Source organism: Pollicipes pollicipes, unplaced genomic scaffold, assembly GCF_011947565.3.
Source record: "Pollicipes pollicipes isolate AB1234 unplaced genomic scaffold, Ppol_2.1 Scaffold_3087;HRSCAF=3621_pilon_pilon_pilon, whole genome shotgun sequence".
Classification (NCBI taxonomy): domain Eukaryota; kingdom Metazoa; phylum Arthropoda; class Thecostraca; order Pollicipedomorpha; family Pollicipedidae; genus Pollicipes; species Pollicipes pollicipes.
In genome coordinates this window covers 20,162,838-20,176,711 of record NW_023596225.1, presented here as the reverse complement: position 1 = coordinate 20,176,711, position 13,874 = coordinate 20,162,838, and the positions used below count along the sequence as shown (strand labels likewise).

The 13,874-nt window shown below is 61.3% G+C and overlaps 1 protein-coding gene across 1 annotated transcript in view; it reads left to right on the top strand.

Annotated features, from left to right (window-relative positions):
- The window catches only part of LOC119089854 (dual specificity testis-specific protein kinase 1), a 31,999-nt gene extending 22,342 nt beyond the window's left edge, over positions 1 to 9,657 (top strand). Inside the window, exons 5-12 of the mRNA XM_037212666.1 lie at positions 363 to 509; positions 1,647 to 1,732; positions 4,201 to 4,456; positions 5,908 to 6,034; positions 8,675 to 8,745; positions 8,827 to 8,929; positions 9,188 to 9,366; positions 9,508 to 9,657. Of these exons, the coding sequence (XP_037068561.1) occupies positions 363 to 509; positions 1,647 to 1,732; positions 4,201 to 4,456; positions 5,908 to 6,034; positions 8,675 to 8,745; positions 8,827 to 8,929; positions 9,188 to 9,366; positions 9,508 to 9,657 (1,119 nt within the window). The remainder of the gene's footprint in view (positions 1 to 362; positions 510 to 1,646; positions 1,733 to 4,200; positions 4,457 to 5,907; positions 6,035 to 8,674; positions 8,746 to 8,826; positions 8,930 to 9,187; positions 9,367 to 9,507) is intronic.
- The last annotated feature ends 4,217 nt before the right edge of the window (positions 9,658 to 13,874 follow it).

Below are 13,874 nucleotides of genomic sequence, written 5' to 3'. Positions count from 1 at the left end.
GTATGTCGTGCCTTTGTAATCGCGCCAGTGTCCGGGCTCATGGGAGCGGCGGACGCCATTGACACTATTCGGTGTATGGCACGTGCACACGGATCAGTTTAATTGATCGTTTCATATGCCATTATTGTCGTACAATGGCGGCATGACGATTTGGGGCCCCAATTATGTGCTTTGTTCACATCCTCGGAGTTTTACTTATCAGTAGACACACGGCATGACATTTCTAACACGCCACCATCGCGTTCGTACATGCCCTGTTGAATACGCGACTGGTGTGGGGTGATGGGTGCCCCGCTCCGGGCACTAGCACACACGCAGGCACGCACGTGGCGCGACGCGCCTGAGTTTCGGCTCCGTTTCAGTACATCAACGGCGGCAGCTTGGAGCAGCTGGTGCAGTCGCCGGAGTCGCTGGGCTGGCGTTGCCGCACGGCGCTGGCGCTGGACATGGCGCAGGCGCTGCACTACCTGCACAGTCGTCAGGTCTTCCACCGCGACCTCACCAGCAAGGTGAGCCCCGGGCCGGCCGGCCTGCCGCCGACGCCGGTCCGGTCCGCCCGCCCCGACCGTCAGAGGCGGGCGCCACTTGTGCCGTGCTGGTTTGACGGTCCGCGGCGCGGTCCAGCGCCGTGTGTTTGGGGCGGCGGCGGTCAGCGACCGGATGACGGCATCTGTTTGGGATGGTTGGAATCGCGATGATAAGAGCAGGCGTTGTTCAGAGCCTGATGCGGGTTGCAATTGATAGCGGAATACCTGCGTTAGTCGGCAGGTTTGTGTCGCGCAGACTGCCCAGTTTGATAAGATAGGCTGTGACCTTCGTCGGCGGCCCGGCCGGGATCCGGCCACTTCAGTCCGAGATAAATCCCGGAGCATCTCAGCGGACCTCAAATTGATGTATCACGTGCACCTGATGCGGCGGGTCGTGTTCGGGACATCTCGTTCACTGAAGACAGCCGGTGGCCGTTAGCCAGCGAATAGCGTCGCTGGTCCGGAGAGAGGTCACGGACTGCGTGCTGCCGCGCCCCGCCGTGTCCGCCGCCGCCCGGAGCGCGCCCGGCCCGGCGGGTCCGGCAGGTCGCCGGCCCGGTCGCCCAGACGTGCAGACAATGGCGGGCCGCGGCGGGGAGCGCGCCGGCCGGCGTCGGCCGTGACTCGCGGCGGCCGCACTCGTGACCCGAGATGGCTCTGGGAGCCGGCGACGGGCTCAGGCGGGACGTGTGAAGGAGGCCGCCACTTATGCGAGAGCCTGCGGTGACTCTCGCGGAGAGTGTCGTGACCGATGAAGCACGGGCGCTGCCAGCCGTGGGGTTGTGCGCGCTCTCTCAGTCGGCGGTCCTCAGGCGTATGCTACTATGCTGTCGACAATGGTCATGTGGTCGTTCGTATCGCTGCCGAATAGTTTTGGCAAGACGCGGGATGGGCCTGCTTTATGTTTGATTGACAACGCCCGAGCTCGAGCGTTACAACTGCACGCTCATCCGAGAGGCGACGGTAGCGCTCGGAGAGATGCGGTCGTCAAATGGTACATCGCGTTGAGATGCCATCATCACAATGATCCAGGGCCCGGCCATTGCGCTGTCGGTGCTGGAAGGATGCAGCCGTGTGGCGGCCGGGCCGCGCTCGTGACGTGGTGGCCGGCTGTTTCAGAACGTGCTGGTGCGGCGCATCGAGGACGGCTCGATGACGGCCGTCGTCGGCGACTTCGGACTGGCAGCCCGCATCCCCGACCCGCTGTGAGTATAGCGAGGTCGTCCGGCGCTCTGCCCGAAACGCGACCAATGACTGGTGTGCACTGAGTGTCTGCGTCTCCACGCCGCCGTCCAAATTTCCCCGTCTGCTGTGTTGTAAGTACCCCGCACCTCCGTGAGAGTGGCGGACCAGCCCTCTTAAGTACCACACCCCCCGAGTGAGGACTCGCCGCCGGCGGTAAGCATCGCGGCGATGACGCCCCATCTGAGAGCAATCATCTCGGGCTGGCCGAGTGCCAGACCCACGGCAGGCCGACTTCGGAGACGTCTCACCTCTTCCTCGATGGGCTCTGGTAATCCATATCGGACGCCGTGTATAGCGCTCCGAGCGGTGAGCTCCGCCCCCGGCACGCTCGCCCGCCGGCCACAGACAGACTAGCCCGCTGAGGGAGCAGCCGGGCTCACGAGGAGCGCTGCCGTGCCCTCGGCGCTGAGGGAGCAGCCGGGTTGGCAGGGAGCGCTGCCGTGCCCTCGGCGCTGAGGGAGCAATCGGACTCACAGGGAGCGCCTCCGTGCCTTCAGCGCGATACATCGTCAGCGATCTGACCGGCAGCGGAAGTGACGCGTCCGGCAGCTGACCGCTTGTTGTGATAGGCAGGGTGCGTCACGAACCGTGTCCTGTTGCGCGGGGGGGTCTGTAAGTCCCTGTATGCTGCTGATTGTACCAGAATATGAATCGCCCGTTTTAACGCCTCCAACTAGCACCACGTCATCGACCGGCTTGCTCGATGGACCGCGGGCAGTGGCGAGGCAGGGGCGCACGATATCTGTGTTTTCTCTAGAGCGAACTCGGGCGCCGGCTCCCTTCTCCTCATTGTGTGCAGTTGGCGGACAGCGCTTCTCTGGCGTGATATTTCCAGACCGAATTTGTCTGAAATATTGATTGCCGTGCCGGCGCGCGAACTTCAGGGGTGCTGTGTTTATTTTCTCGAGTTCTTGGTCACGTGCCCTGGCGCGTGAAACGACTACGTGGAAGTTGTAAAATCCATAGCGGTTCCACTTAGTGCCAAGATCTTGCATCATCCACCGGGACAGGCTGGCGTGAACGACCGATGGAAAAGTATCGCCATTCCCAAGCCTCGTTGTCTACGAGCGCTCTGCATCGTTCACATTAAAAGCTTGGTGATGATCATCCGCTGCCGCCACAAATGAGCGCAATAACGCGGTTGGATGTGTTGTCGAGGGTCCAAGACAAAACTTGTAATCGGTCGGTCATCATCGCGCTCGTGGATGACGGCCATCCAGCCCGCCATCATGACTCAACAAGTCGGGGGGGAACTGCCGCGAACACGAGCCGTTTCTTGTGGGTGATGAGGGGGTCTCCGTGCCAAAACAAACTCGGTGACAGGCATCTTTCGTGTTTAGCGTGAATTGCACTTTTGCGCTATCTTACTCGAACGTTCCCCCAAGCAGATGTTGACTGGCAGCGTATGCTTTAAATGCATAGGTCAGATTATTTGATCTGAGCCTGATCTTTATCCGTTCCTTCACGCATTAGAGCATAGTTTTTCTCTTCAACCTGCTCTTGGCTCGACCATTTCATGCGTGTCACGCACGTCACCGCCTGTGCGTGTAAACGCCGCGCTTGCGGCATCAACACCAGGCGTACGCGGATGCAGATCTGCGGCAGCCTGTCCGCCGACGCCTGCCACCTGGCGGCGTGCCAGGGTTGTGTCTCGTGACCTTTCGTCTCGCTGCGCCTCCGCCGGTGCCAAGCGGCGGCGGACGGCTGGCGCCCGTCGGCCCGTGCCGACCACACATCCAGAGCCCCCTTCCCCCTCCTCCGGGGACCTTGGCCCGGCGGCCGTGTGTGAGTCACTGCGGGGAGCGGGCCCCGGTCCTGTGACGATGACACGGCGTTTGCCAGGTGCGAGATAGTGTCCGCGGTGGTCCGAGCATGCGACAACGGGCCGGCTCGGACCGTGCCGGCCGCTCTGCGGCGCGGCCCAGCCTGTCCCGATCGCGCGGGGCTGTCGGTCGTTCACTGACCCGCTCTCTGGTCCTGATGGCCAAGTCCTGCCCGCCGCTCGGTGACCCAGCCCCCCTCCTGATCGTGGGGACCTTATTGAGAGAGCTATTCTCATCGAGAGCGTGGAGGCCGTTCGTCACGTCTGCCCCGTCACTGGCCCGGTGTGCCGGCCAGGAGACGGAGGCGTGTTGCAGTGCGGCCTAGCTCCAGGGCTTGTTGTCTGGCACGCCGGAAGGGAGTGAGACACTGCTCTGGGGATTACAGCCCGCGCCCCTCCGGCGCCGGCCTGCTGTAAACACGTCTCAGGGGTTGCGACTCACACTGAGGCCTGATGCTGATGGATGGAGGGCCGGTGGCGCCGTCGCCGGGCCTTCCGGTGACGATCCCACCGTCGCGGCCCCGTGTCGTGCCTGCTTCCGGCGCCCGCGCCCCCGTCTGTCGACGCTCGTCCGCCGGCTCTGACCGCTTTCCCCATCGCCGGCAGACTGCCGAGCCGCCTGAGCACGGTCGGCTCCTTCTGGTGGATGGCGCCCGAGTGCATCACCAACCGGCCGTACAACCAGCGGGCGGACGTGTTCAGCTTCGGCGTCATCCTGCTGGAGATGATCGGTCGCCTGTCGGCCGACCCGGACGTCCTGCTGCGCACGCCGTCCTTCGGCGTCGACTACCTGGCCTTCGCCGGCCTCTGCCCGGCGGACTGCCTGCTCGAACTGCTGCTGATCGCCTTCACCTGCTGCCTGGTCAGTCTGCCGCCAGCTGGGCGAACTGTCTGAGCCAGCTGTTTGGACAGTCTGAGCCGTGGGAAGAGCTTGGGTCGGCTCTGTGCTCATTCCGAACGGTGTCTGTGGTCAGTTTAAGGTGGGCGAGTATGAGCGGGTTTGATCGGTCATTTAGAGCTGCCTTTGTCTCATTGTTGACTGATCATTTGAATGGTCTGTGGTCTGAGCCGTGTGTGGGGCTGCTGTTGTCGGGCTGTCTGGCCAGCGTGCATGTCTTCTGCTGACTGAGCTGGCCGTCCAGTGAGTCAGCCTGTCTGTCTGTCTGATCAATAGCCCCTCTGACCAGATGAGAAGCTCCTTACTTCGACCAGCGGAGGGACGATCATCATTAAAGCTCCCGTTGTCGTCGTTAATCATTGCGAAAGCGAGTAATGATTTGTTAACTCTGAGATGATTAGTCGCCTTGGGATGTTGTCATTGTCGTTGTCTACTTAGCCCCGTGCAGCCCCATCTTCACGTGCGCGTGAACGCTTACTCCCCTCCCGTGCCACACCGGCCGCGCCCATCCACGTTGGCGCATGTTGCCCTCCGGTGCCGCGCCACAAACTCAGTAGTACAAACTCTGTCCACGCATTTGGCTTTGCAATTTAAAAGACGATGCTGTCCCTGCCGCAGCAGCCTGTCAGGCGCCCGCATGGCCTCGGTGGCGTGAGGTTAGCTAGTCGGATTAACTGGCGTTACGGGTGTGGTGGATGGTGGCTGCCGGCGCGACCGCTGTGGGGAGGTGACCCGGCACACCACGTGGGCGGTTCGGGGCGCTACCGGACAAAACTACTTACGCCGGCAACCATTCTGCCTCACGATCAGCGGCGGTTCGGGCCAGTGGCCGCGCCGCCCGCCGACTGTAAACGCTGCCGTGGCCAGTTTGGACCCGAGCTCTGGCGCCGTGCCACCGCAAGGGGAGCGGGCCCACGACTCTACCGACGGCCCAGCCCGGGGGCGTCCAAACTAAACACCGGTTGACTGCCGCGGAACCCCGCACGGCAAGCGGTCGGCCGGATATGTAGGGATCGGGACGGCCGGCTCGTCATCCCCTGACGTGGAGGCTAGCCCGTATCGCGCGCTATCTCGTGATGAGCTGCGCCGAGGCTCGTATACCTCAACGCGGAGAAGCGTATGGTGTGGCGTCTGAGGCTTCTGAATTGTTTATGGGGCGTCCCTGGTGTTCTATTGTACCGTAAATCATGCGATGAGATTCGCCTTTTTCCCGACAAATGGCAGTCCCGTCTGTACTGACGTAAGAAATCCCCGACTGGCGCAAGTCATTCCGCAAGGAGGCCACCTTGGTTGTGTTGGGACTAGTGTGCCAGCCCTTTTGACCTTCGTTGCCTCGTCCGTGTCAGCCGCTCGCGCCGACGGGCGCTGCCGTGCCGCTTCATCTCGCCTGATGTCCGCCGCCCCGTCTTTTGCAGCACGCGGCCAGCAGCCGGCCGTCGTTCGGCGAGCTCGTGCACCGCCTGGAGACCCTGCTGGCGGCGCTGCGCGCGCAGGCGACCGGCGCCGCGCCGCCCGTCCTGCCCACCAACGACCGGCAGCTGTGTACGTCACCGACACACGACACCCGTGCCCTTTATGCTGCGCCCCGTCCCCCCGCGGGCACATCGTCTCTGGTTCTGAGACTGATGAGAGACTAAGAGACTGAGAGACTGTTCAGCTCTGTGGCTAGGGCCCCTCGCTGCTGGCCCAGGCTGCGGCAGTCTGCTGTGGGTTTTACTCCACGCTCGTCACTTATTGTTGTTCTCCTCATTGGTAATCTTAGGGGTTCCGGTCGACGGAGGTAGTCAGCTCGTCGGGACTGGGCCTCGCTCTGCTCGTCGGGACTGGGCCTCGCTCTGCCCGTCGGGACTGAGTCTCGCTCTGCTCGTCGGGACTGGGCCTCGCTCTGCTCGTCGGGACTGGGCCTCGCTCTGCTCGTCGGGACTGGGTCTCACTCTGCTCGTCAGGGACTGAATCTCGCTCTGCTCGTCGGGACTGGGCCTCGCTCTGCTCGTCGGGACTGGGTCTCACTCTGCTCGTCGGGACTGAATCTCGCTCTGCTCGTCGGGACTGGGCCTCGCTCTGCTCGTCGGGGCTGGGTCTCGCTCTGCTCGTCGGGGCGGGGTCTCGCTCTGCTCGTCGGGGCTGGGTCTCGCTCTGCTCGTCGGGACTGGGCCTCGCTCTGCTCGTCGGGGCTGGGTCTCGCTCTGCTCGTCGGGGCGGGGTCTCGCTCTGCTCGTCGGGGCTGGGTCTCGCTCTGCTCATCGGGACCGAGTCTCGCTCTGCTCGTCGGGACTGAGTCTCGCTCTGCCAGCTGCGACTTGGTCGGTCGGGTATGAGCCGGCATTAACTTTCAAGCACCACCCGCGTGCAGCCCCGTATTGTTATTATGACCTCATGCAAGATGACCCTTTGAGTTCCTGGAGCTCGGTTGCACGCTTGTTGGTCAGGAAGGGCGACAGCGGGACAATGGTAAACAGTCTCTATCTGCCTGTCCTTGGATTCGCCACTCCGTCCCGAACGAAACGCCACTGAATTGTAGCGCCTGCAGTGCGGAGTCCGGCCACGTGCAAGGCGTTGCCGGACTGCCCAGCTATCAGTGTTGAGCTGTCAGGCTCCCATGCAAACTCCCCGGGTGACACAGACGGGATGCAGGTGTACTTTCCTCCTTGTCGGCATATCGGCTGCTTCCGATAGCCGACGGCCTCCGCTCCTCGGCCGTGCCGTTTTCTTACTCATGTAGCCGGTGCTTCACCACTGCGCAGTGTACACCGGGCACCGTCCGTGTCCTACTCATGTAGCCGGTGCTTCACCACTGCGCAGTGTACACCGGGCACCGTCCGTGTCCTTCTCATGTAGCCGGTGCTTCACCACTGCGCAGTGTACACCGGGCACCGTCCGTGTCCTCCTCATGTGGCCGGTGCTTCACCAGTGGGTAGTGTACACCGGGCACCGTCCGTGTCCTACTCATGTAGCCGGTGCTTCACCACTGGGTAGTGTACACCGGGCACCGTCCGTGTCCTTCTCATGTAGCCGGTGCTTCACCACTGGGCAGTGTACACCGGGCACCGTCCGTGTCCTACTCATGTAGCCGGTGCTTCACCATTGGGTAGTGTACACCGGGCACCGTCCGTGTCCTTCTCATGTAGCCGGTGCTTCACCATTGGGTAGTGTACACCGGGCACCGTCCGTGTCCTACTCATGTAGCCGGTGCTTCACCACTGGGCAGTGTACACCGGGCACCGTCCGTGTCCTACTCATGTAGCCGGTGCTTCACCACTGGGGCAGTGTACACCGGGCACCGTCCGTGTCCTTCTCATATAGCTGGTGCTTCCCCACTGGGCAGTGTACACCGGGCACCGTTCGTGCCCTGCTCATGCCGTCCCGGGGTCAGCCAATGGTCCACTTCGTACCGCCTCTGGCACGGCGACCTCGGCCAAGTGTGCAGATATCTCCTCGATGGTCTGGGGAGGGGAGGGGAGCGTCCGAGCGGCCTGACGCGGCGCGCGTGGCCCGATATCTTCTGATAAACGCATCACTCGGCGCTGGCGGTATGAGTGGTCTGATACGGAGATTGGGTGCATGGCGGATTGATGGACGGTATCTGAAGCCGAGTAAACACACACAGTCGCTGTCATTGGGTGGCGGTCTTCGAGGTAGGAGTTTCGCGCCTCGTGAGACGCCTGGCGCCTGTCGGCATGCCGATGTCTTCGGCCTGACATTCATTCTCGAGCCTCGTCGCTGTGCTGATTTATGGTGCTTGTTCCGATGTCGTCATAGCGACAACGAAAGCGTCTCGTATTTCAGTGCGGCTCCATTGAATGTCATTGTAATTCATCTTGCGACCACGGGCTGTGTGATGTCCTACTTGTCTGCCGTCGGTGTGGCTCCGTTGAAGTACTTGGTGTATGATATTTTGCGGGCAGTAGCATGAGTCCCTCCTTCAACTCGGGCATTGTGTGCGTTCTCTCCTATGATGTGGCTGTGCACTAGCGCCATCTATTGGCAGGTTTGTATATTCGTAGTTTAAACAAGTTGATTGTGTCGGATCGTCCACAAAGTGTCCACTTCATGCCAAATCTGTGCTCTGTGAGGTTGTATCTATCTCCGTTTGTAGTCCCCGTTTCCAGTAGCGCCACACAATGTCAAGTGCAATGTGTTCGCGGTTGTCATGGTATCGCTGACCAACGCGTCCTTCGGCAGACCGGCGCTCGCTCTCTGACAACGCCCTGGCGCAGCTGATCCTGGCCGAGACGTGCTCGCCGAGCGACAAGGCGCGCGTGCACCGGCGGCCGTGGCGGCGGCGCGAGCTGCGGCCGCGGCCGCTGCTGCGCGCGCCGCGCGACGTGGCGCAGTTCATGGCGGCGCGCGACCCGGCCTACCGGCCCGGCGACACGGCCAACCCGTTCAACAGCCTGCAGCGGTACCGGCACGGCCGCAAGGTGCTGGAGTACCGGAGCGAGCTGTTCAGCTCGTGCCTGGAGCTTCCGTGGCCGGCGGGCGCCGCCGCCTCACCGCTGCCGGACGCGCCGCGCGCCACCTGCCTCAGCCTGCCGGCCAGCCCCGTGTGCGGACGCCGCGGTGGCGGCGGCGGGCGGCACCGGCCCGCGCGCCGCCGGCGCTGGTGGTGAGCGAGCAGCCGGCGCTGCGCCGCCTCGGCTCCTGCGAGTCGGGCTTCTTCAGCGTGGGCGAGGCGGAGCGCCGCCTCGGCCTCAGACCTGTCGCCGGCGTCGCTGCTCTCCGAGTACAGCCAGGAGGAGCTGGCGCGCGGCCTGCCGGCGCTCGCCAAGCGCTCGTCGTCCGTGTACACCGACTCGTCGGACGACGTCAGCAGCGTGGGCTGCGACGGCGAGGAGCGCGACCGGCGCCGGCCCGACCACTACGAGAGGACATCCGCCAGATCGTCGAGTACTTCGAGCGCAGCGGCGGCGGCGGGGCGCGCGCTGCGCCACAGCCTCGGCTGCCGGCAGCGCGCGCTCGACCGGCTCAGCCTGGAGCGGGCGCGTCAGCGGCTCGAGCGGGCCGAGCGGGCCCAGGTGCCCGAGCGGCTGGTGGCCGACTGCCGCAAGCTGTTTGACCGGCGGTCGGACGGTGGCGGCGGCGCGCGCTGCCGCCCCAAGCCGCGCGTGCCCATCTCCGAGGGCACCGTGCGTGACAAGCTGACGGTGTTTGAGAGGAAGAGCTGAGCGCGCAGCGCCCTCTGGTACCGTCTGTGATTGGCTCGCCCCCTGCCGCTGGCCTGGCGCGAGCCCCGCCGCCGGGCGCCGGGCGCCGCTGTTTTGCGTAGTGCTAGCTGGGACTGTAGTGCAAAGCTGAATAGTACAAATCGGCGCAGGCGAGCCAGGCGCGGGAGCTCAAGCCCGCGCGCCGCATGCCCACTGTCGTGTTACCAGTGGTTCTCATGGGGCTGATGGAGTCAAACCAAGCTTGCCCGTGCTGGCGTGCTGTTCAATCCATTTGTAGGACTGTTCACCTGGGGATCGACGGATATTAGGCCCGATTAGTACGCTGTTTAGTACTCGTCTCTGGAACCACTCGCCGGAGGCTCGGTTCACCGGGTGGATGGTGACCGTCCTGCAATGTCCACTCGCGCCGAGCGGCGGCGGCCGGCGCGCCGTCCAGCCGCCGGTTGGTGTTCACCCGTGTCTAGTCGCCTGAGCAGAGATGCGCGCGCCACCGTGCGCAGGACAGTGTGCCAGGGTCGTCTTTATAGTGCCAATGAGCTGCTGAAACGATGTCTTCTCTTTTAGTACGCGAATGGTCTCTTCCGGTGTTGACTGAACGTCAGATGTCACTCGCCCCCCACCTTCGGCCCCGAGGCACGCGCGTGTGCTTCCATATCAACGATTAGTGCTCAACTGGTTATCTAACCCTGGGTGTCGCGTTCGGTAATTGTTACCATATTGTGATAGTTGCAAATGAATGCTCTGAGATAAGTCTGGATATCTTATTGTTTCGGAGGTAATCGCAGTTATTGATGTCTGTTGTACTTTTAATTCACTCGTGAAATAAAGACAGGATTGGTGACCGGCGTTACGAGCGTCGCACGTGCGTGCGCTAGGGTCCACGATCTGCGCGGCTCCTGTGACGGGGCTGTGATGAGCGGGTCACACAAACGAGGGCTAGGCGGGCGGCACGTCCAGAAGCGCCCGGGTGCATGTGGCTGGGCGTGGCCCGGCCGTCAGCAGATCTGCCTGAAGGGTGACGGGTGCCCTCTGACCGGAGAGGGAGCAGGGAGCAGGGAGGGAGCCCGGCAGGGAGCAGTCGGTCGTATCATGTCCGCCACCCGCACGTGATGGATGTCCGCTGACCAGAGAGTGCCCTGCAGAGATCTCTGAGCAGGGAGGGAGCCCGGCAGGGAGCAGTCGGTCGTATCATGTCCGCCACCCGCACGTGATGGATGTCCGCTGACCAGAGAGTGCCCTGCAGAGATCTCTGAGCAGGGAGGGAGCCCGGCAGGGAGCAGTCGGTCGTGCCATGTCCGCCACCCGCACGTGATGGGTGTCCGCCGACCGGAGAGCGCCTTATAGGGAGCAGGGAGGGGGCCCGGCAGGAAGCAGTGGGTCGTGTCATGCCCGCCACCCGAAGCGGCGCAAAGGAGTGTAGGTTACGGCAGTACCAAACATTCCCGGGAAGTTTGGAGTTTTGTTTGATCTCTTTAAAAGTTTGAATTTCGTCACTGCATTAGTGATCTTCATCGAGGGTATTTCATGCTGACGCCTTCTGTAAAGAGGACTGCAACCACGGACAGTTAGCAGGCCGAAGTCGTCACGGCCGCGGAAACGGGCAGGGTGGCCGAGACGGACAGGCTATGTGGTCCGGTTCTGAATGTCATCTTTCGTTAAACGCGATGTTCCAGTTTTTACAAGCTGAAGTTCTCAGCTGAAGGTCATTGGGACCAGGCACATTTCCGCCTACCGATGACCGGTTAAGTCAGACGGGCACGACGACGCATAGACTAAGAACTGGTCCGGTGGGCCTGAGATGTAGCTCAACCACAACGTATGCAAGATTCTACACCCTCATTAGTTAACAGAGATCGGCTATGTAGACAGGTCAATGGCTCCTACAAACTGTCATAACCTCCTTGAATCTAAGGCGTTTTTGTGGCCATACCGGAGAGTGAAAAAGTAATCATAGCATACGTACTTTTAAAATTCTCCTCAGAAGCCTTGTGACAGCAAACGTGTACAGGGCGAGCCTCTCCAAATGTGATACAGCGGTACACACCACTTTGGTACAGAAGGCGGGATGAGTTCGGTGAGACGCAAGTAGTCCGTTTCTAAAACACGTCCCTTCTATTTTGGACGGGGGGAGTGAATCGTAGGATATTCCTCCTATGTACATTTAATTCACCTACAATGGTTGTTGAGAAAACCACATATTTGAAAGCTTGTACGCACCAGGGAGCGACCGAGGGTTGAGGCTTCTTGTGAGATTTTGGTAATGTGTAACATTTCAGAGGATGTGTAGTGTCCCCAGTATTTTTCCCATTTTCCGTTTTCATCACAAAGCAAGCTGAGAAATATATTCTGAAGACAATTTTCTTCTGCGCGATCATCGACACTCGGTCGCTTCCGCGGTCTGGAAAAAGACGCCGACTGGCGGCGTTATTCTGCGGCACTACGTATCTGAATCCCAGAGCATGGGTTTGGCCCGACTGACGGAAAAGTCAGCTGGCAACTGGCCAACGAGTTCAACCCAAACATGAGGCAGCCGTGCCGCAGCATTGTGCGGCGCGTGGAAACCTTCGCAGTCGTACCTGGCGAAAGGGCGGAGGCAAACTTAAAAATCGTTAAATGTGGCGAGAAAACTTGGGTAGGAGGTTTCCGCCACTCACAACACAGGCTTTGCTTGGCGTTTACTCCAAATCCGACGCCACCCGTATAAGCATTTTGGAACAACTTGAGGCCAGAACGAGGCTGACGGTCAGGACTTATGTTTGTAAAAACTTTTGCCGGTAGGGAAGAGGATACTTTATTCTTGGTCTACCTATGAGGGAAGGGCTCACCAGTTACCAAGGATCCGCTTTTTTAAAGAAACGTTTAAACTTTTACAGATGAGACATCCATTGGCCAAGCACGAACATGACGCAGACTAACCATCATCGTTCATAACAGGCCTCAGCACACTAACAGCACAGCCGCTTCCCCCACCGAGAAGTCGATGGTCACTCTGGCCACATCGGCGCGCGCAACGCATCGGGGGGGGGGGGGGAGGGGCGGCAAAAAAGACGGACGGGAGGTCAGCGGCGGGGCAATCGCCGGCGTTTGATTGGACGCAATCGGATGGCTCGCCGACGCGGGATATGAATGCGCGATAAGATAGCGCACGCCGCGGGCGACGTTGTGTAGGCAGAGGTTAGAGGAGAGAGAACAGAGGAGAGCTTATTACCGACGGCCGCTGGCGTGTAGGGGAACGCGCGGGGAGGAGGATTGTAGCGCGAGCAAGCTGCTCTGCGTACAGGGCGGTCGATGTGCTAAGAGGAAAAGGGCTTCGGCCAGGGCTAGATAAGTCAGATCCCGTGACATGACCGAATAAAATTAAAGGAACTAAAGGAAGGGTTGGATAAACCCATGGGTATCGTAAAATGGGCTCGTTTCTTACATGGAATTGGAAACGGGTGGGGTTGGCAAGGCTTGTGGGGAAATTATGGGCATCAGCCCGGGTATGGTATTACGTGTACGGAATGTCTAGTAGATACTTCAAGCCACGCTACCGCTTTTCGCTACGATAAGTCTGAAGCGGGTGCGATGTTTCCTGTCGGTACCCGAATCATGGAAAAGCCTTCTGCATCTCCAAAGCGACATGGACATCTCCGCCTCACGAACCAACTGCCGTACCAAACGTGCGGAGGAAGCCGTTAACGACGGCCTGCTTCCAGCACGGACCACGAGAGCGCGGCTGACGACGCTGAGCGAGGCTGCGGAGCCGCCGCCCGCGGGTCACGCATTGCGGACGCGCCGCCGACAGCCGGCGGACGGGCGACGCGAGGCGCGCGCTCGCGCCGCCGCCGACTGCGGCGTGTTTTTGTTGACGAGGGCGCGGCAAAAAGCAAGCCGTGACGCCAGCAAAACACGGCAGCTCGGCGCCTGGACAAAAACGACGAAACCGGCGATCCGTAGCGTCGCTGCGCCGGTTATGGACGACTACTGGCGCTCCGAGTCTGGTTGCAGTCGGTCCGTACCGGAGGAAAAGTAGGTCTCGGCCAGCGGACAAAAAGACCGACGGGGTGAGCTCTTGGGAGGCTACAGAGAGCCGTGCCCTCGATTTCTCCTCGCTTGCGCTGCAACGACAGCCGGAGGCGGTTTACGCTCATCGGGGCAGTTTTTCAGACTGTTTATGATCGCCGTGTGCTCTCACTTTTACTAACACTAAAATCAGCGCGGATCTCGGGCTTCTG